The 19411-nt window shown below is 46.3% G+C and overlaps 1 protein-coding gene across 3 annotated transcripts; it reads left to right on the top strand.

The window, feature by feature from the left end:
- Positions 1-6108: 6108 nt before the first annotated feature.
- Positions 6109-18971, top strand: uggt1 (UDP-glucose glycoprotein glucosyltransferase 1). 3 transcript variants are annotated; one of them, XM_049740639.2, is made up of 40 exons: positions 6109-6189; positions 8320-8438; positions 9126-9267; positions 9355-9431; positions 9519-9652; positions 9725-9837; positions 9905-10079; positions 10152-10248; positions 10311-10389; positions 10463-10563; positions 11211-11310; positions 11383-11443; positions 12170-12261; positions 12399-12549; positions 12617-12736; positions 12804-12889; positions 12978-13113; positions 13192-13323; positions 13403-13567; positions 13838-13958; positions 14045-14143; positions 14246-14343; positions 14478-14684; positions 14767-14898; positions 14964-15094; positions 15214-15309; positions 15377-15479; positions 15561-15640; positions 15723-15912; positions 15984-16142; positions 16217-16302; positions 16382-16466; positions 16559-16650; positions 16764-16953; positions 17032-17214; positions 17319-17479; positions 17569-17683; positions 17749-17865; positions 18031-18184; positions 18301-18971. In XM_049740639.2, exons 2-40 carry the CDS (start codon positions 8408-8410, stop codon positions 18318-18320), a joined length of 4611 nt encoding a protein of 1536 aa, XP_049596596.1. In that variant the 5' UTR covers positions 6109-6189; positions 8320-8407; the 3' UTR covers positions 18321-18971. The 3 variants fall into 3 exon arrangements, with proteins under 3 accessions (XP_049596596.1, XP_049596597.1, XP_049596598.1); XM_049740640.2 differs by having other exon boundaries at positions 6117-6189; positions 14249-14343; XM_049740641.2 differs by lacking the exon at positions 6109-6189 and having other exon boundaries at positions 8361-8438; positions 9132-9267.
- Positions 18972-19411: the final 440 nt, after the last annotated feature.

Below are 19411 nucleotides of genomic sequence, written 5' to 3'. Positions count from 1 at the left end.
GTTTTTATAATTTTTACTTTGTGTGTGTGAGACTTTTGTCATATTGTATGTTTTCTAGTATCCAAACACAAATAACAGTTGTTGGGTGTTTGTTCGAGTTGTGTGTTTCTTGTATACGGTGTGGACATTTTGCTTGGTGTACACAATCCAGCAAGAACAAATTTCCTGGAAAGAGATCCAAGCGGTTTCTGCTAAATCCCGTGTTTACATCGAGGATATACGCGCGCGTGTGTCCGAGCGCGTGTACGCTTCTCGCCTATTCCTCTTGATTGGTTGCCAGCGTTTGCCTTGTGAATACGACACAATGGCATCGTTTCATCTGGCAGCAGTTGAGATGGTTGACACCAATGCATTCAGAGCATGATGCCATCATCTAAAGACCCTTTGTGTGCTTTATTTTCCCTTCTTTCAGCAGCATTAATGAAATATCAATCGCACTTGTTGTTTCATTCATGAGCCCGCTTTGGTTTGAGGTTTTTTTTTTCCCCCATCCCATTGATTTGTGGCCCGCAGCATAGACACTAGAGAAAAGTTCTTTTTAAAACAAGCCTTGAAACTTTTACCAATTGTTTACTCGATATGAAAAAGTGGGAGGCAGCGATAGCATATTGCTTGTATCAATTATTGACCGCCCTGCCAAACGTGTACGCCTCCGAGTCTTTACAATTATTTGAGGATAAAGTGACAGAACCCAATATAAATTCTTTTATTTTGGTTTCCAACAATTGTTTTCCTAGGCTCTCTCTACAAAATAAATGATCATTAACTTTTTGCTAATTTATACTATCAATCATATATTACCGAGGGAGGTTACTGCCCTCACGGCCCCCCCTCTAGCTCCACCAATGAATGGTGTTTAAATTTAAAACTCCCACTACGACGATCTCCACGTGCCAACGTTGGCTGATTGTAAACATGTCCGCTGGATCTCGTTCAATCATGAGCGAATGATGAATTCCACCGCCAGGTAAATAAAGCAAGTGAGTGACAGTCACAGTTCCGTGTCTATCCCCAAAGACTCGATAGCAGACAGCAAAGTGGAAGCCAGCCAGTCTCCCATAAATTGCCACCATGAAAAAGGCGATGATGACACTCCATTTCACTTCTCGTCTACCTGCGATTCCCCCCCCCCCCCAACCTCCGTGCCGCTGAACTCTGCTTGGCCCGACAAAGCTATAACCCGGCGTTAACCCCGTGCATCCACTTCCCTCCTCCTCGTCCCGCCATCTTCACTTTCCCCCCAAAAAAACAACACGCTCATTCATCGCGGCAGCTCCTCGCTTGACTGGCGGAGTGAATTGCCTCGCGCCTTACAAACTTCCCATCCATTTTTAATCATGGTCGGAAAGCGGTTAAGGGAAAGATACGGGAAAAAAAAAAACATTAGGATATATGCAAGCTTGAGAATACGGAGCACGCTCGCAAACATGAAAGCGTCGCGAAGGCCTCATAGCCTCGAGAAGTGGCTCGATACGGTGGCTTCAAGTTCGTGACACGGGAAATTTTCCATTTTTAACATAACCAGATAACGTTTTAGCTAGTTTAGCCCATGTGACACTCATATTTAGCCCGTGTGACACTCCTCACAACTTATTTGATCTTTTTTAGACACCCTTGAAGAAATTAGTTGCTAATGTAAACTAGCGTAGTTAGCATAGTTTCGTGTACATTATTTACATTACAAATCTCCTGGAGACTTTTTGGTGGGTCTACTTATCTTGGAAATGACAAACAAATTCCATTTTTCTAACTAAAACTGGCTTCATGGTGTCTATACGCTAACATTCAAGTCAGTTGGAATCAAATAGTGTTTTTTTTCGTGTGAGATAGTATTGTACACGAGCGCGTGTGTTGAACCTAAAAGCATCACATGGTTGAACGCTCTGTTGAATCCCAGCTGGGCTTTTAGACAACTTTGATCGCACACCTTTTTGCCTCGAAAATCTTTTTTCTTGCACCAGTAAACACATGTAAACAACACCGCTAGCATACAGCGAGGCTATCATACATTGCATTTTCCAGATTCGGAATCCAAATAACTTTGTCATTTTACCTCAAAGCGCAAGGAAATGAAACAGAACGGCAGTCTGCCGGGGTTGCCGTTGACAGCGACCTGTTTTCACAGAAGAAAAAAAGAAACATATGGAAGACGAGCACAGGTGAAAGTGAGATGTCAGGCGGGGGAACGTTACAGCGCAGATGCGCGTCGGCGTTGACGATGGGGTCGTGTACTGCGTCATTTGAGTCTGCGGATGCTACGCCAAAACACGTCTGGTTTCCTTGGAGATGACCTCCCTGGCTCCTAAGGAGGAACATGAAGAACGGAAGAATGAGGAGGTGTAGGGAGATAACAGGGCAGCGGTGGGGGTCAAGCGTCTGTTGGAACCAACATCCAGGAGATAAGAGTCTAAAATAACATCTGATTTGGAAACAGGCCGAGAATAATTTCACTGGAGATCTCAATTTGGCCCAATCGGCGATAGATTCTTTGAAGTCCAATTGTCCATCCGTCCATCCATCACTTACTCCATTCAAGTCAACGAGTTGGTGGAACATTATTTAGTGCAAGACAAATGCAAATAGCTTCTGCGAATGGAGTAGACGGAGAGAGAGAGAGGAAGAAGAAGGTGAGGACAGACTGTCAGCAGCCAGAAGGAGATAGATTGCATGATGGATAAAAGGCAGAGAGACCAATGAAATATGCATCAGGGAGGCTCTTGTGAAATTTTAATCCACACTGTTGACTGGAGGTTGACCCCGGCGTGACCCAACACTTGCAGGAGGCGAAATGTGTGCCGCGGGGAGCGGTGAGGAGGCCAAGGCGAGGTCAGGAGAGGGCGGTAAAGTGGTGGAATGGCCGGGAGGACAGGCTGTAATGAGCCTGGCGGCATGTCATCTTGTCTGAGGGTCTCCACTCACTTCATTTTATACAACTGCGTGTGATTTATCATTTTATTTATTAATTATTTTATTTGTTAATTATATTTGATTAATTATTTAATTTATGAATTATTTAATTTTATTTATCATTTTATTTATTAATGATTGAATTTATTCATTATTTCTTTTGTTGTAACGCATCCAACTTTGTCGAACGGTGAACCGGCTTTCCGTCGCTTGGACGCCGGCAGTGATTCCGGCGAGACGGCAAAATGATAAATCTTCCTGTACAGCTTATTCACGGAGCCAAGCTGACCTTTAGCGCCAGAGCCAGAACGCCACGCGAGGCGACGCGACAAGAGAAGACAGAGCGAGAGGAAGCGTAAGGGGATGAAAAAGCAAAGAAGTCACGTGGGATGGGCTTAAAGGGAGCAGATGGGATAGATGATGAGAATGAGGACGAGGTGATAGAAGGGGGAGGTGGGTGTATGTCCATGATGACTAGATGGAGCTGGATAGGTGTGAATTGAGAGGGAAATTATGATGGAGGCAGAAAAATCGAGACATTGACAGCGAGAGGGACCGAGAGGTTGTTTCCACACCAAAGCAATCAAAAGGTGAGAAGAGAAAGTGGACAAGTCGTCGACGGTGGTCTGCAAGAACATTTATAACAGTCCCTGTCGTGTCTTTAATAAAGTCCCCGTGCTTGGGGGGCGGGGGAGCTCTTGGCTCTTGGATGGCGAATCTCCTCAAAAGGCAAAACACGTGGTAATTGTAATTATATTTGTCTTCATTAGTCCTTTTCTTTATTTGTACTTTACTTCCCATGACCGTTAGTGACAACACTAACAAAAGAAACATCACCTGCAAGTGAGTCCGTGACAAAACGGTCAACAGAAAGACAAACGACAAGCAGCAGCAGCGACGACGACGCCTTCTGGCACTTGTCGAGACAAAAAAAGACATTTGGGTTGATCGACACAAAGTTCCCATCACTCCCCATCCTCCTCCCCTTGCCCTCATCTTCCTCCCATATCTCCTGTCTTCCGTCTTTGTCTCTCCTCAAAACGCTGTCGCGGCACCGACATCTGACAAAACATCGTCTGCGCCGTAAAAGTTCACCGGTGGAGCGCTCACCTGCACTTTGACAGTTGTCGTTACATCCAATCCACCGTGTCGGGGCCTCCCGGTGGGACGGCGACAACACAACAGTTTGTTACTCCCAACAAAGCACTCTCTCCGTTTTCTTTTTTCTCCGACGTTCCCGCTCTGCATTAAGTGCATGGGAGTGACTCGGGAACAGTAGCGGGCGTTGGGGGGGCTTTTATCGTTGTAATTTGCCGTCGGGCGAGGCGAGCGGTCGGCGGCGACACCGAAGTGCACTTTCCTCGGGTTGAAATTGACAAGCCAATCACGGATGAATAAATAAAACAAAACAACTCGGCTCTTGGAAGATGCAAAATGGGTGAGGGGGGTGACGTATTTCTCACGCCCAGATGTGAGAGTCAGTGGATGGTGAGTTGGCAAATATGCACAAGAGAAGAAAATGGCGGAGGATAAAATGTCACAGTTGATGGACGGCAAAGGTCCATCCTCTGGCGAAAGATGGAGATGAAGGAGAAGACGGGAGGGGGAAAAGTCGCCGGGAGAAAGGCGAGGGATTACGGAGGAGAGGAGACAAAAAGGCGGCTGGAGATGGAGGGAATATTTGGTGAAGAGGGTCAGGTAGATTTCAATAGCAGATGGAAGGGGAGAAGAATGAGGAGGGTGTCTTGGGAAAGGTTAAGGGAGATTTTGTTAGATGTGATTTTATTTATTCCTACCCGACTCTTTCTAATGGGGACTTAAAGTCACCGTGAGGTTACCTTGGCAACCGAAATGTGCAGTCGGACTTGCGGCGGGATGTTATTCGTGTACAATTATCCCTCTGTGACTATTTGGCTGCGACAGATTAATGGTGTTGCCATTCATTTCAATGGGGAAAGATGATTTGAGTTACAAAGTTCGCTTTTTCGCTTTGTTTTTGTCCTGATGCAGATATCACACATAAAATCATGATTATTTATTTTAATGGATATTTTTTTGTCCCTTTAATGCCGACAATAAATATATAACATCTGATTTTTTTCCAGATTTTAAAATCTTGAAAGACTCAAGTACAGCGTGAGTACTTTTTCCACCTCCGCTGTCGAGAATTAAATCTTCTACTGTGGATTCGCACGTGTATATTGGATTGTGTGAGTGTGTGAGGCCATGAATCTGTCCCTCGACCGCCGCCGTCTCCATGGCTGTACGCCGCGTGTGAATCACCGACGGCAAGCGAGCCCATAAAGCCCCGTGAGCGGTTAGCGGCGATGGCTGTTAAGAATGATCACAGCCTGCCTGGCTGCTATACTTCCATCTCCCCACCCCGCCTCCCCGTAGGCCCATCTTGACGACTTGGCCGGGCGCACGGTCACGGCTGACGGCGGTCCCGATGGCCATCACGTCAGCGGCGATGATGGAATGTATGAAATATGGGCTCTTTGTCTGTGCTGTTGGACGGGGTGGAGGTTAGAGGAAGAGGTCAGGGAAAGGGTGAAGGCAAAAGGAAAATTGCCTGTTTGGAAAGAAAGCCTCGCTCGGCCTACATGTTTTTTCCTCCTCGACAGTGAAAGACATTTGTCAGAGCTGATTCGAACGTGTTAATAATGCACGGTGGTCGGTATTATCAAAGCTGATGCCGGCGTCATATTTAAAGCTACGACTTTAGGATGGATGAGGATGCAGGGGTCTGCAACCTGTGGCACTTTTATCCCTCAGTTACGTCTCGCCTCGATAAATATTTAATTGTGAATTACTTTCTTCGTTTGTCAAATGCAAGTTTGCATTTGAAGGTTATTTTGGAACTTTATTAAAAACATCACTCAGGCATCACAGTGTGAAAATGAAGGTGACGTCGGCGGCGCCGATGTGGATGAGGTTCGGGCACAGATAACACTTTAATCGTGTGAAATACAGATTTTAATTGGCTGTTTGGTTCATACAGTCAAAAATGTGTTAAGTGATGAGTGCAATGTAAGCTCACTGCAAAGAAAGCTCAACAGTGCCCCCGACAGGTGATATGGTGTTATTGTCACTTTTTTATCTAGTCCCTTTGTGAGTCCTCTTTTTTTTGGGGTGTAATGGTGGAAATTTATCAGAAGTATGATCGGCTCATAAAAATGAAATGTTCCGCCGCCTCTACAGGATCTGCTGAAGGATATACGAGGCTGAGGGGGATTAAGGTGAACCCCAAGCTGGCTCCTGTCCAAAGTATTCTTCGCCAAGGTTAGACTATCCTCTTGGCCTTTTATACACACACACACAGACACACACTTTGGCATTATCTTGCCATAAGCAAGGTTAAGGTTAGAGCACATGTCTCTTTTTATGTTACTTGGAAATTTATTTATTTATTTATGTACTTTATTTATTTATTTCGGGAAAGCTCTGTATTTTCAAGCAATGCGTCAAATATTTTCAAGATGAAATATCTTCCAGGGTAAAAGTGGAAACCTTCTGCAAATTAAGAAGACACTCCATAAACGCAAACATAGCAGACAGTCAGCTCCATCCATCACTGGAGGGGCTCACAGGGCCCCTGGGTGCCCCCTGGCAAGTTCAAACTAGCAATCCCCTCACTGGTGGAACACAAAGAAGGTGACCCCGAGCTACGGCAAGGAGAAGGGTAATAATAATAATCATCATCATCATCCCACTGGGTGTATCCAAGCGTTTGGATGGAGATGGCAAGGGCGGGCGGCGGCATTAAAGGTGTCCTCTTTTTGCCGAATGGATTTCTTTCAGCATTTTAAAACATCTGTGTGTGTGTGAGTGGGAAAATATAGAATGTCTGAGATTATCACGTTTGTTGTCACCTACAGACATTGGGTTGCCACGCTGTTAATTGTCAGTAGTCCAAAGTTTATGGCTTGGCTGACATTTCCAGAGCTAGTGAGTCCGTGTAAAAAGTTTGAGACCCCCTTTCTAACTTCAATGGAGCAAGCTGATTTGTGATTTCAGGACAAACTAAAATGGAATGTTTTTTTTTCCTGCATTTGCTTTGTTGATGCCGGCATTTTGCAAATAAACAATTCCGTCTTTGACGGCACCCATTCTTAGCCGGGAGCATGGCGGCGGCTGTGTCGCGAGTGACAGAAGTGGTTCATCGCCGTCAGGTCGTCTTTGTCTCGGCAGACTAATTACGGAGTAATGGCTGTCAATGATGTCAGGGAATTGATGCAGCGCGACACATGCTAACGGCGCTCAGGGGTCTCACGGAGGCTCGCTAACTCGATGCGCTGCTTATTTATAGAGCACGTGAACGGGCCCGAGAGCCCTGAGATTTATGTTACCCTGTTAAAAAAAAGAAAGAAAATGCGATTAGTCTCAAGCGCTTGAATATGACGATGTCATCTGCTCTGCTGATGAAGGACGGATAAAAGACAAACTTACATCCCGCGGCCGATGCATGCCTCCATGGGACCCCGTGCAATATTTGATTTTAGGGCCCTCTGCCAATAACATTGAAGGACTCCTAAATTAGCTAGATCTAGATATGAACACTCAATATATTAACATTTTTGCCAATCTCAAGTCCCTAACCACTAGCTTATTTCCCCTTTTTTTACGATTTGTCTGGTGTTTGCAGTTTCACGACAGGGGGACCCCAAGATGACCCCCATTAAACAGTCCGGTACATTTTTTTAATTAGTGAGAACTGGCGCGAAACGACGTGACGCCTTCATATTAATGGGACTTTAATTGAGGTCGTTGGCGGGTCCCCCGTTGAGGCTTTCAACCTCTAAAATGGCTGACGTGCCCGTAAGGGTGGCGGGAGCAGTAGACGACCCACCGACCCCCAAAGTGCACTATTTGAAAGATGACAGCCATCTCGGTTATTCATGTGAGGATGTCACCTTGTTGACAATGACAGTCTCCTGCAGTGTGTGCGTGCGTGTGTGTGCGTTTTCGACATCATGCTTAATTACACTTGTGCTAACTGACTTGTGGGGACACCGCAGCCAGCCCGTGAATGCGGATCCATCTGATTGTTTGGTGTGTAAAGAAGGTGGCTGCACATGCACTTTAAAAGTGAAGGTCAACGCCGTCAGGATAATTAATGTCGGCCGCTTTTCACAAAATGTTGAATCACAGGCTAGAACCGCTACCTCCAGAAGATCTCTTGTTCAATTTCATATAAGCCGCAGAGCAAGGAAATGGAAAAGAAAAACGCAAAGAGCTGTGATGTATTATTATTATTATTATTATGAAAATAATATGAAGATAGATACATTTAAGTGACCTGACGTTCGTACCTTAAGTCTTAAAAAAAATACCTGAATTAAATTATGTACGCTTGTGTAATTTTGAGAGATGGATATTTAGATTTATTTTTTTTATTTTTTTTTACGGCAGGGTCCACCCACCTCATTTTTGATCAGGCTAATGTATTGGCTACCTAAACTGTCCTCTGATAAAGACCCCACCTACTCTCCGGCAAATCATGACTCCAGGAAGCTCCGAAGCCGGCTTCGGTGAGGAAAACAACACCTTTCTTTTGCCTTCAAAACGTTGCTTACCTGCTGGTTTTAAAGAAAATGGTCTTAATCGCGCTGCGTGCTGACGAGACCTTTCCAAATGATGATTTACTGTTAGCTGATAGCGCTAGCTTCTGCAGCTAGCTGCTATCAACTCGCCGCCATTGATTTTCCTTTAACCACAACATAGTCGTCTGTAGTTCGTATTCACTGAATGTTTAATTGTGGCGTCTGTCAACGCATTCGTGCTAATAATGTGACAACTCTGGCCTATCTAAGAAGTGACAAAACGTACAAACTTTGCGGTCATTGGACGAAGCGGCCACGCTGAGAGTTTCTATTGGTTAGAAGCCGGTAGCGTCTTTCTGTTTACAAGCGAAACTGCTGGTGCATTCACTCATCTTCCCGCTACAGGAAATGTAGGCACATTAAATGGTGTCAATGAGTTTTTAAGGGACCTAATTTACCTGTTTTTGCAATGTGGGAGGAGGCTGGAGCAAACCTAAGAAACACCAGGAAGGTGGATTCAAAAAAGATTATATTGTGGTTGTAAATGGCATTCTACGAATATGTCCAATATCTATTTGAATTCGATTCATTGTTCAGTCCTAATCTCGACAGTTAATTATTATGTTGCTATCGCCTATATTATTCCCTAATGTTTCTTCTAATGTTTGCTGCCAGGTGCAGGCTGGACGATGTGGCTTCTGTGGATCTTACTATTGTCGCCGCTCGCCGCAGCTTCTGGTGGCGGGGCAGACTCCAAGGCTGTCACCACCACCCTCACCACTAAGTGGGCTGACACGCCTCTGCTCCTGGAGGCCAGGTGGGAATTAATAAACACTGCTTAAAATGTCCGTTTAAACATTTACTAAAGCGTAATGGCACATTTCTTTTGCTTCATCGTCTTCAGTGAGTTCCTGGCAGAGGAGAGCCAGGATAAATTTTGGGACTTTGTTGAAGCCAGTCAGAACATAGAGGACCATGACGGTGAGCGGTGATGTTTGCAATTTCTGTCAAAATGGATTCATTTGATTGATTCTTATTCCAATGCCTCGTTTGCTTCTCGCTCTCCAGCCAACACAGACCAGGCCTATTACGAGGTGATAGTGCAGACAGCAAGCGCCTTGCTCAGCTCTGTCCAAGTCAACATGCTCAAGTTCGCCCTGTCCCTCAGAGCCTACTCGGCAACAGTGCACTCCTTCCAGCAGGTATTGTCAATTTAACTTTTTGTTGTGATTGTTTTTTTAATCCAGCGTTTAATGATCCTGCTGTCCCTCTAGATTGCATCCAATGAGCCTCCTCCTGCCGGCTGTTCAGCCTTTTTCAGCGTCCACGGAGAGAAGACATGCAATCCTGACAACTTGATAGGACTCTTGAAAACGGCGTCACAAAGGTAGCGACAAACCGAAACAAATCACCAAGACTCCCGATAATAATTGACCTCTCTGTCACCCTCCCAGGCCCAAGCCTTATCTTTTTAAAGGCGACCATAAATATCCCGGATCAAAGTCGGACGCTCCCGTCGTCATCCTCTACGCCGAGTTGGGGAAAGCGCAATTCCGGGAGCTTCACCTGGCCGTCGTGGACAAAGTCGGCGAAGGCCTGGCCACTTACGTGCTCCGTCATTACGTTGCCGTAAGTGTTACGTTCAGTTTGTCCTTTTGAAATGATCATGAATCTTCCGTCACGGATCATTTTTCCTGGTAGAATCCAAGCGCAAAGAAGGTCTCTCTCTCCGGATATGGAGTGGAGTTGGCCATCAAAAACCAAGAGTACAAGGCTAAGGATGACACACAAGTCCAAGGTACTCATGCACGCACACAAAACCACACGCTATGTGAGTTAATTAAATGATTGCGGTTTTAGGGGGGGAGGGGAACGCCACGATGATCAGAGAGAACGATCCGGTGGATGAGGTCCAGGGATTCCTTTTCGGCCGACTCAAGTGAGCCGAGCACACTTTATTTCCTCACCACAGAATAAGAACATGTTATCAGACAGGCATTGTGTATCTCCAGGACACTATACCCAGAATTGAAAGAACAGCTGAAGGAGCTGAGGAAACATTTAGTGGAAAGCACCAATGAAATGGCACCACTCAAAGTCTGGGAGATGCAAGGTGAGTTTCGGGGTATTCCAAAATGATTTTGAATCTTTTTGAAATGCAGTCATATACAATTATAGACAAAGAAATGAATTTGAAACACCTCAGTTGTAATACGATTTCCCGATCCGTATCACATCAAGTACATCCCGATATCATCAGTTGAATTGATAATGCGCTAATAGAATGGATAAAATGATTCAATCTAAAATATTTTATTCATAAAATGAGAATGAATGTAAAGTGGAGTTAATATTGCTTCGTGACGTTTTTGCCTCTGAGCTCGTGTCATCATGCAGGCAGGCCAAGTCGCAACCCGTCGACAGACTCACCAATCAATAAGCGGGGTCGATTGTCAAGAGGTCACATCTCCGGGGAGATGCTGCAGCATTAAAGCCGCATTGATTCGCATTTTACAGCACCCTTGAAATAATCTACTTTCGCACAGTTTCTTTCCACTCCCACCAATTCGTATGCATTCTGGCGTACTTGGGCACTGTCTCCTCAAGGCCGCACGGGGGTGTGTGTGTGGGGGGGGGGCTGAGCTTCCTCTTCAAAATTTCGGGTGGGCGTCGGTCAGGTCTTTTACAAGGACAATTATGGTGAAATGCAACAAAATGCTGATTCAATAAAAAAAAGAATTTGCACCTCCTATTTTACAGACTTGAGTTTCCAGACAGCTGCCCGCATCCTGGCTGCCCCAGCAGCCGAAGCCCTTAATGTTATGAAGGACCTCAGTCAGAACTTCCCCAACAAGGCCAGGTAAATTCGCACATAGAAGCACCTGCGTGATGAAGTTCCACTCATTAAAATATGTCCATCCCCCCCTTGTAGGTCCATCACCAAAACAGTGGTCAGCGCCGAGATACGCAAAGAGATTGGCGAAAACCAGAAGGTACCGCTTGAGCTTCTCAGCTAGATTTTCAATAGCGTGAATTGAATCGCTTTTCATTGTGCTGCTGTCGTTTTATAATCGACTCTTGTCTTTAAATGCAACAGATAAAAAGAAAATTGTGAAAGTGGGGCAAAAAAATGATAAGTACCACAAACCAATATTGCACAGAGCCCTCAAACCACCTCCTCGTCTTTAGGGTCCAAGGGGAAATATCTCAAAATGAGGACCACTTCCACTTTTTTTTTTTTTTTTTAATATTACTTAAAGTGTGGACGAATGCACCCGCGTGACATTTTCTCTGTCTGTTTGAGCGAGATGCACAATATTTATTTCCTCGGCGTCCTGTTGTAATTGCGGCGCTCCCAAGTTTGATTAAACTGACATCGTTGTCTCTCCCTAATGAGATTGAACGGGCGCCAGGCAGCGACTTCCTGCAATGTCACGCAGGCAATAATTAGCTTGTTTAGCTCGGGCTTGGAATTGCTCAACTACCGGATTCTTGAGCAATGCTGACAGGGCTTGTTTGTGTTGACCACTTAATAGTGTAAGACAGTTTTAGAAACTGGGGAATGGCTCCCTCTAGTGGTACACAAAATCACTTAGACGTTTTCTTAGCGGTGGTACTTGGTGTAAAGGATTTGACAACCACTGGCATAACAAACAAAACAAAAAATGGTTTCAACCATGCGTTTAGTATGAATTTGGGGTTTATTTGTCTTCTTTCAGTTCTTCAAAGGAACGCTGGGGCTGCACCCAGGCGACTCTGCCTTGTTCATCAACGGCCTGCACATCGATCTGGACTCACAAGACATTTTCAGGTACTTGTACTTGAGTATTGTCCTTCTACTGCTGTGATTATTATTTTTATTTTCTGGCATTATTTGTCATTTTTAGTGTTGTTTACAAATATCTTGAACTCTGGCATACTCTGAGCTGTTTTGTGTTTTGGTCCTAGCGTGTTTGAGGTGCTGCGCAGCGAGGCGCAAGTGATGGACGGTCTTCGCTCGCTGCGCATCGACACGCCTTACATCCACGACATCCTCAAGCTCAACGTGCAGCCGACAGACTCCGACTACGCCGTCGACATCCGCAACCCCGCCATTAGCGTGAGAGGAAGCGTCAACCCCTCCAATCATGTTCATCATTTCAGATCATCATGTTGTGTCGTTTTAGTGGATTAACAACTTGGAGATCGACCACAAGTACAGCTCATGGCCTTATAATGTTCAGGAGTTACTCAGGCCCACCTTCCCCGGAGTGATCAGGCAGATCCGCAAGAACTTCCACAATCTGGTAGGACGCCACCCCCCCAAACCAAGCCAGAACCAAGAGCAACACTTTCACTTTATTTTGTGTGTAGGTGATCATTCTGGATCCGACTCAGGAGAGCGCCGTGGAGCTGCTAAGTGTCGCAGAGATGTTCTATTCCAACAACATCCCGCTCAGGTAGCACCTGACATCTTTGGTGAATGCTGATGGAGTGAACAGCGCACGCTCCGCATCCAAATGAGAAGCTCACCTATGTGTTTTGTAGGATCGGGCTTGTGTTTGTGGTGTCGGATGAAGACAACATCAACGGAATGGAGGACGCGGGCGTGGCCCTGCTGCGCGCTTACAACTACATCAGCGACGAGGTGGACAGCCACAGCGCTTTCGACGCAGTCGTCTCGGTGAGTCCAAGCCGCCGACGTGCGATACACCACAACTTTGTTGTCCTCGTCACCTCATCTTTTTTTTTTCTCCTTAAGATGTTCAACCATGTCCCTTCTGGAGGGCGACTGACGGTCAGCAATGTGATTAAAGTTCTGGAGAAGAGGTTCCCCTACGTGGAGGTCAGCAGCGTCCTGGGAGCCGACTCCACCTACGACAATAACAGAAAGGTGAGGCGGCCCGTTTGATCCCGCTCCAATCCGGTTCGCTCGGACGTTCGCTGGAACTGTCTCGTGTGCACATTTTCAGGAAGGACGGGCCTACTATGAGCAAACCGGGGTGGGCCCACTACCGGTGGTCATGTACAACGGAATACCGTTTCCGCGCGAGCACCTGGAGCCGGACGAACTGGAGACGGTCACCATGCAGAAGATCCTGGAGACCACTTCTTTCTACCAGAGGGCCGTCTACTTGGTCAGTTGGAGCGCAAATGAGGATTTGATACTCGCTTTTCCACACCCACTGGAATCCACTGATTTGCGCTGTTTGCTAATGACTTGTTTTAATCTCCGCTGTGCTGACTTGCGCTAAACTAATGAGATCGAATGCTGAGCTAACAGTCGAGGGAGGGCGCCCGCTGCTGATTGGCTGACAACAAAAGGAACAAAACAATTAGTTTTCTCGTTTGGAAACAATTTGAATCAAAGGGAATGGGTCTTTTTTTTTTTTTTAATTCATTCATAGGGCGAGCTGGCCAGCGATCACGACGTGGTGGACTTCATCATGAACCAGCCCAACGTCGTCCCTCGCATCAACTCCCGAGTGCTGTCCACCACCAGAACCTACCTGGACCTCTCCGACACCAGTCTGTCCATTTTCCATAACAGCCCTAAAGTGTCATAAGGGAGCCTCTTATCCAACCCCCATCCCTTTTTTTTTTTTTTTCCTTAGACAACCATTTTGTGGACGATTACGCTCGCTTCTCCACGCTGAACATGCGGGAGAAGAGCACCGCCGTGGCCAACAGCATCAATTACATGACCAAGAAAGGTCAGCACTTTAAAACGGGACTTTTTAGAGGCCTTCACTTGTGAGCTAAACGCACGATAGCACATCAACCCAGCGTGAAACTTTTTTTTTTTTCTCGCTCAGCAGATGATGGCTACATTCGGCCTGTGACCTTCTGGGTGGTGGGAGACTTCGACATGCCTTCAGGACGCCGCCTCCTCTATGATGCCATCAGACACATGGTGACGGCATTTTTTTGTGGATCCCATTTTTGCTCGATTATTCTTTCTTTAGCTGGTTTAATAATTCATGTAAAACAGAAAAGCGCAACCATTTTCCCAGCCAAGTCTCAGCTGACGTTTCTCGTCACCGACAGAAAACGAGCAACAACGTACGCCTCGGCATGATCAGCAACCCGTCGGCCGAGGTGTCGGCCGAGTCGAGCCGCGTGACGCGCGCCATCTGGGCCGCCATGCAGACGCAGTCCGCCAACAACGCCAAGAACTTTATCACCAAAATGGCCAAAGAGGACACGGCAGCAGCGCTGCTCAAAGGAACCGACATTACAGAGTTCGCTGTTGGGGTGAGTGAGGTTCATCTTGCTTCTCCGTCTATGTTCATGTGGCAAGAGTTGTTTCATGTTTTTTTTTGTTTTTTTCCATCAGGGGATGGACTTGTCATTGTTCAAGAGTGCATACGAGAGTCACAAATTTGACTTCCTGCTGTCCCACGCCGCCTACTGCCGAGACGTCCTCAAGCTAAAGAAGGGCCAGCGAGCCGTCATCAGCAACGGCCGAGTGAGTTCTTCTTTTCTTTGCTGGCTTTGTTCCTCACTTTACGCTTTGCCTTCTTCCCGCCGCAGATTATCGGGCCACTGGAGGAGGAGGAGGTTTTCAACCAAGATGACTTCCTCCTGCTGGAGAGCATCATCCTCAAAACTTCAGGCCAGCGCATCAAAACCAAAGTGCAGCAGTTTGGCATCGAGGAGGACAGGTAAAAAAAAAATTAACACGCTTCTTAGCTTCGTGTCTCGTTGGTACACCGACAATAGAAAACTCACGGCCATATTTGTAGTCTTTATAAAAATGGGGCACACGCCTTGTTTCTGCCAGGGCCAGCGACCTGGTGATGAAGGTGGACGCTCTGCTCTCGTCTCAGCCCAAAGGGGAGGCGCGCATCGAGTATAGCTTTGCCGACGACCGCCACAGGTGTGACCTTGTGACCCAAAAACGCAAGCAAACGCGAGCGAATTGATAACTTTGCGCTTATCGGCAGTGCTGTGAAGATCCGCCCCAAGGAAGGAGACGTATACTTTGACGTCATCGCCGTGGTAGATCCTGTGACGCGGGATACTCAGAAACTGGCTCCTTTCCTGATGGTAAGTCCATGAAGACTTAACTGACTTCATCTTCCACTCGTCTCCTGCCCGTGACTCTTTGACGCTGTCGTTTGCTTTCAGGTTCTCAAGCAGCTCGTCAACGTCAACCTGCGCGTCTTCATGAACTGCCAGTCCAAACTTTCTGACATGCCTCTCAAGAGGTACCTAGGAATCCTGTTAGCATTTTAGGAAATTGTGCCCGTTCATATTTGAGGCTAATTTATTTCCCCGCCTCCTCTCCAGTTTTTACCGCTATGTGCTGGAAGCCGAGGTGGCGTTCCAGGCGGACGGCAGCTTCTCTCCCGGCCCCATGGCGCAGTTCCTGGACATGCCCCAGTCGCCGCTTTTCACACTGAATCTCAACACTCCGGAAAGCTGGATGGTGGAGTCCGTGCGCACGCGTTACGACTTAGACAACATCTACCTAGAGGAGGTAACCTTCACGTTATGATCGTGAGATTTTTTTGAATGTGCTTATTTGACCATTGTCTTGCGACATGGCAGGTGGAGAACGTTGTAGAGGCGCAGTACGAGCTGGAGCACCTTCTCCTGGAGGGTCACTGTTTCGACGTCAGCTCGGGCCAGCCGCCGCGCGGCCTCCAGTTCACGCTGGGCACCGCCTCCGAGCCCGTCATTGTGGACACTATCGTCATGGCGAACCTTGTACGCTGCTTCCTGTCGGACGTTGTCACAAATGCTTCGACTTGGCCGTCAACGTGGTGAAATGTGTTCTGCAGGGTTATTTCCAGCTCAAGGCCAATCCGGGTGCCTGGAACCTGAAGCTGAGGAAAGGCAGATCTGATGAAATCTATAAGATTTACAGGTGATGACAGTGACAATCACACTTGGGCAGGAATTCTTTTGGCATCATCATTTTTGGGCCCAATGTTTCCCCATTGCAGTCACGACGGGACGGACTCTCCGACAGACTCTGATGACATCATTGTGGTCCTGAATAACTTCAAGAGCCGAATCATTAAGGTCAAGGTGAGTTGGTGTGTCACGTTAACTTGGTCGGCGTGGTTTCTTCATCTTGAGTTTCCACATCTTACCCACGCATGCACCCGTGTGTCCATCAGGTCCAGAAGAAAGCAGACAAGTTCAACGAGGAGCTGCTAAGCGACAGCAGCGCCGAGGAGAACGACACCGGCTTCTGGAAGTCTCTGACTAGGTAAACTCAAACCTTTTGAAGAAAAGTAATGGTAATTTAAAATGTCTGTTTTTGTTAAAAAACAAAGAAAAAAAAACTTCTCAACCTTCAAAGCCTTCTCCTCTCCCCCACAGAGGCTTCACGGGCGGCAAGAAGACAGAGGAGGCCAAGCAAGATAAAGAGGATGTCATCAACATCTTCTCTGTGGCCTCGGGTCACCTGTACGAGCGCTTCCTCAGGATCATGATGCTGTCGGTCCTGAAGAACACCAAGACGCCCGTCAAGTTCTGGTTCCTCAAGAACTACCTGTCGCCAACCTTCAAGGTGAGGCCTTGTCCATCGCTAGCCGCCTTTAATATCACACGCTATGCTTGAAAGCTTGTCTTTGCCGCCGTCCCGTAGGAGTTCATCCCCCACATGGCCAAGAAGTACGGCTTCCAGTACGAGCTGGTGCAGTACAAGTGGCCCCGCTGGCTTCACCAGCAGACGGAGAAGCAGAGAATCATCTGGGGCTACAAAATCCTCTTCCTGGATGTCCTGTTCCCGCTCGCCGTTGACAAGATCCTCTTTGTGGATGCTGACCAGGTCCATGAAAAAAACAAATTTCTATGACAAACCTTTCTTTGTAAATGTTACTTTTCTTTTGCTCACCCTCATGTGTATAATTTGTTGTTCTTGTGGGCGTTCAGATCGTGCGTACTGACCTGAAGGAGCTGCGGGACTTTGATCTGGAAGGGGCGCCGTACGGCTACACGCCTTTCTGCGAGAGCAGACGGGAGATGGACGGTTATCGATTCTGGAAGTCCGGATACTGGGCCAGTCATTTGGCAGGACGCAAGTACCACATCAGGTACATGAGACAAAAAAAAAAAAAAAAAAAAGGCATGAGACAAAAAAAAGGTTGGTGATTTGGCCTCATATGTGCTGTGTTCCCTCCAGCGCCCTCTATGTCGTGGACCTGAAGAAGTTCAGGAAGATAGCAGCAGGGGATCGACTACGTGGTCAGTATCAAGGCCTCAGCCAGGACCCCAACAGTCTGTCCAACCTGGACCAGGTAGATGCACAGCTTCAAGTTGCACTCAACTCTTTTGAATGACTTTTTTTTTCTTTTCCTGAAAGGATCTTCCAAACAACATGATCCACCAAGTGCCCATCAAGTCACTGCCTCAGGAGTGGTTGTGGTGTGAGACGTGGTGCGACAACGCCTCCAAGAAAAAGGCCAAAACTATAGACTTGGTAAACAGCATGCCCCACAAATGAGAAAAAAAAACAAAGTATGCACACCGACACCAAAGTTCTCATAATTAACAAAAACAAATCAAATAAGTGAAAGTAAAATTGAAAAGATATTGGAAAAAAAAAAAAGTGTCACATCGATTTGCTTCTGCTTGTTTTTTGTAGTGTAACAACCCAATGACGAAGGAGCCCAAGCTTCAGGCGGCCGTGCGGATCGTGACCGAGTGGAGCGACTACGACCAGGAGGTCAAACGACTGCAGATGCTCGTCCAACAGGAAGTGACACAGAAAAATCCCACAGCAGAGTCGTCCAGCACAGGTACAACCTTAGTAATTGACCCACTAACCATGCACAAACACACACATACAAGGCTGACTAGATACAGCTCAACCTCAAACTTCAACATTGCTCTCTTGAACGTTTGCTTCTTTCAGACAATCACACGGAGCTGTAAGGACGCATGTCTTATCAGGACAGACGCCAAAGCCAGCTCTGTTTCAAGAGTGCACCAAACGACTGTCCACAAGATGGCGACTCCCATAATCAAGCCGTGTTTTGGTTCACGGCACTGCCACCTCACATTTTTGAGCTTCTGGGTTCCTTCAGGGTTTTTGGCCTTCTGTGGGGAGTTTGCTGGAGGACTTTGAGCTTTGGTGATGTTCTCCAGCAAATGCATGTTAGTTTCATTCAACACTGAACATAATTGGCAATAGTGATTGTTTCCTCTAAATGTTCCCTGCGATCGGCTGGCAACCGGACCAGGGTGGACCCCTGCCTCTTTCCCAGTCGACTGGGATGGGCTCCAATTTGTGAGCGTATGTGTGTGAGAAAACGTTATTTGTGAAAGATAGTCTATCGAATTCCATTTTTTGTGGTCACGATGATGTCCATGCTTGATGACTTTGTTTTCAATGGCACGCACACACACTGTGGTGTGGTAAGAACTTCTTACCTTTTTTTAACTGCATTTTTGTCACCGACTTGGGGAATGAAGAATTTTCTTGAGTGCCGGCTCAGAGGGCAATAAATTAGTGGAATAATTCCTGTGTTTTTGTTGTCATATTTTTGTTTAATAAAACAAAAATGCCTAAATTGGTTGACTTTAGATGTTTGGTATTCTTTTTGTTTCAAATGTTTTTCTCTGTGAAAGTTACACAAAAAAAATGTATCTCGCATTTAATATAGGTTGGTATGATCTAGGGATGGAGAGAGAAAATACACATCCACCGAAGGCACTGAACCGAAATCCTCCAATTTGAGGGTCAGCGGAGGTTTTGAATTGCTCTGTCGCCCCCTTGTGGTTAAGGTGTGAAGCACATGCTTAAACCAGTAATATCAATATAATGAATAGGTATACACTAATGAATTTATTCAATTAAAATTATTTTAGATTCATATACTATTTTTAAATCTTATATTTATATATTATCTATCCAATATAATATAATTTATTATCATATCATACAATATGTCATATAATATAGCCATGCTGCGGGGCAAAAATACAGATCCACGTAAGACACTGAACCGAAACGCTCCAATTTG

The sequence above is a fragment of the Syngnathus scovelli genome, chromosome 14 (genome assembly GCF_024217435.2).
Source record: "Syngnathus scovelli strain Florida chromosome 14, RoL_Ssco_1.2, whole genome shotgun sequence".
NCBI classification, from domain to species: Eukaryota; Metazoa; Chordata; class Actinopteri; order Syngnathiformes; family Syngnathidae; genus Syngnathus; species Syngnathus scovelli.
This window is presented reverse-complemented; position numbering and strand designations above follow the sequence as displayed.

Coding starts and splice junctions, on each gene's coding strand:
- uggt1 (XM_049740639.2), top strand. CDS start 8,408: ATGACTCCAGGAAGCTCCGAAGCCGGCTTCG. Junction 9,653..9,724: donor CAGTGCACTCCTTCCAGCAG/GTATTGTCAATT, acceptor CTGTCCCTCTAG/ATTGCATCCAATGAGCCTCC. Junction 16,303..16,381: donor GAAATCTATAAGATTTACAG/GTGATGACAGTG, acceptor TCCCCATTGCAG/TCACGACGGGACGGACTCTC.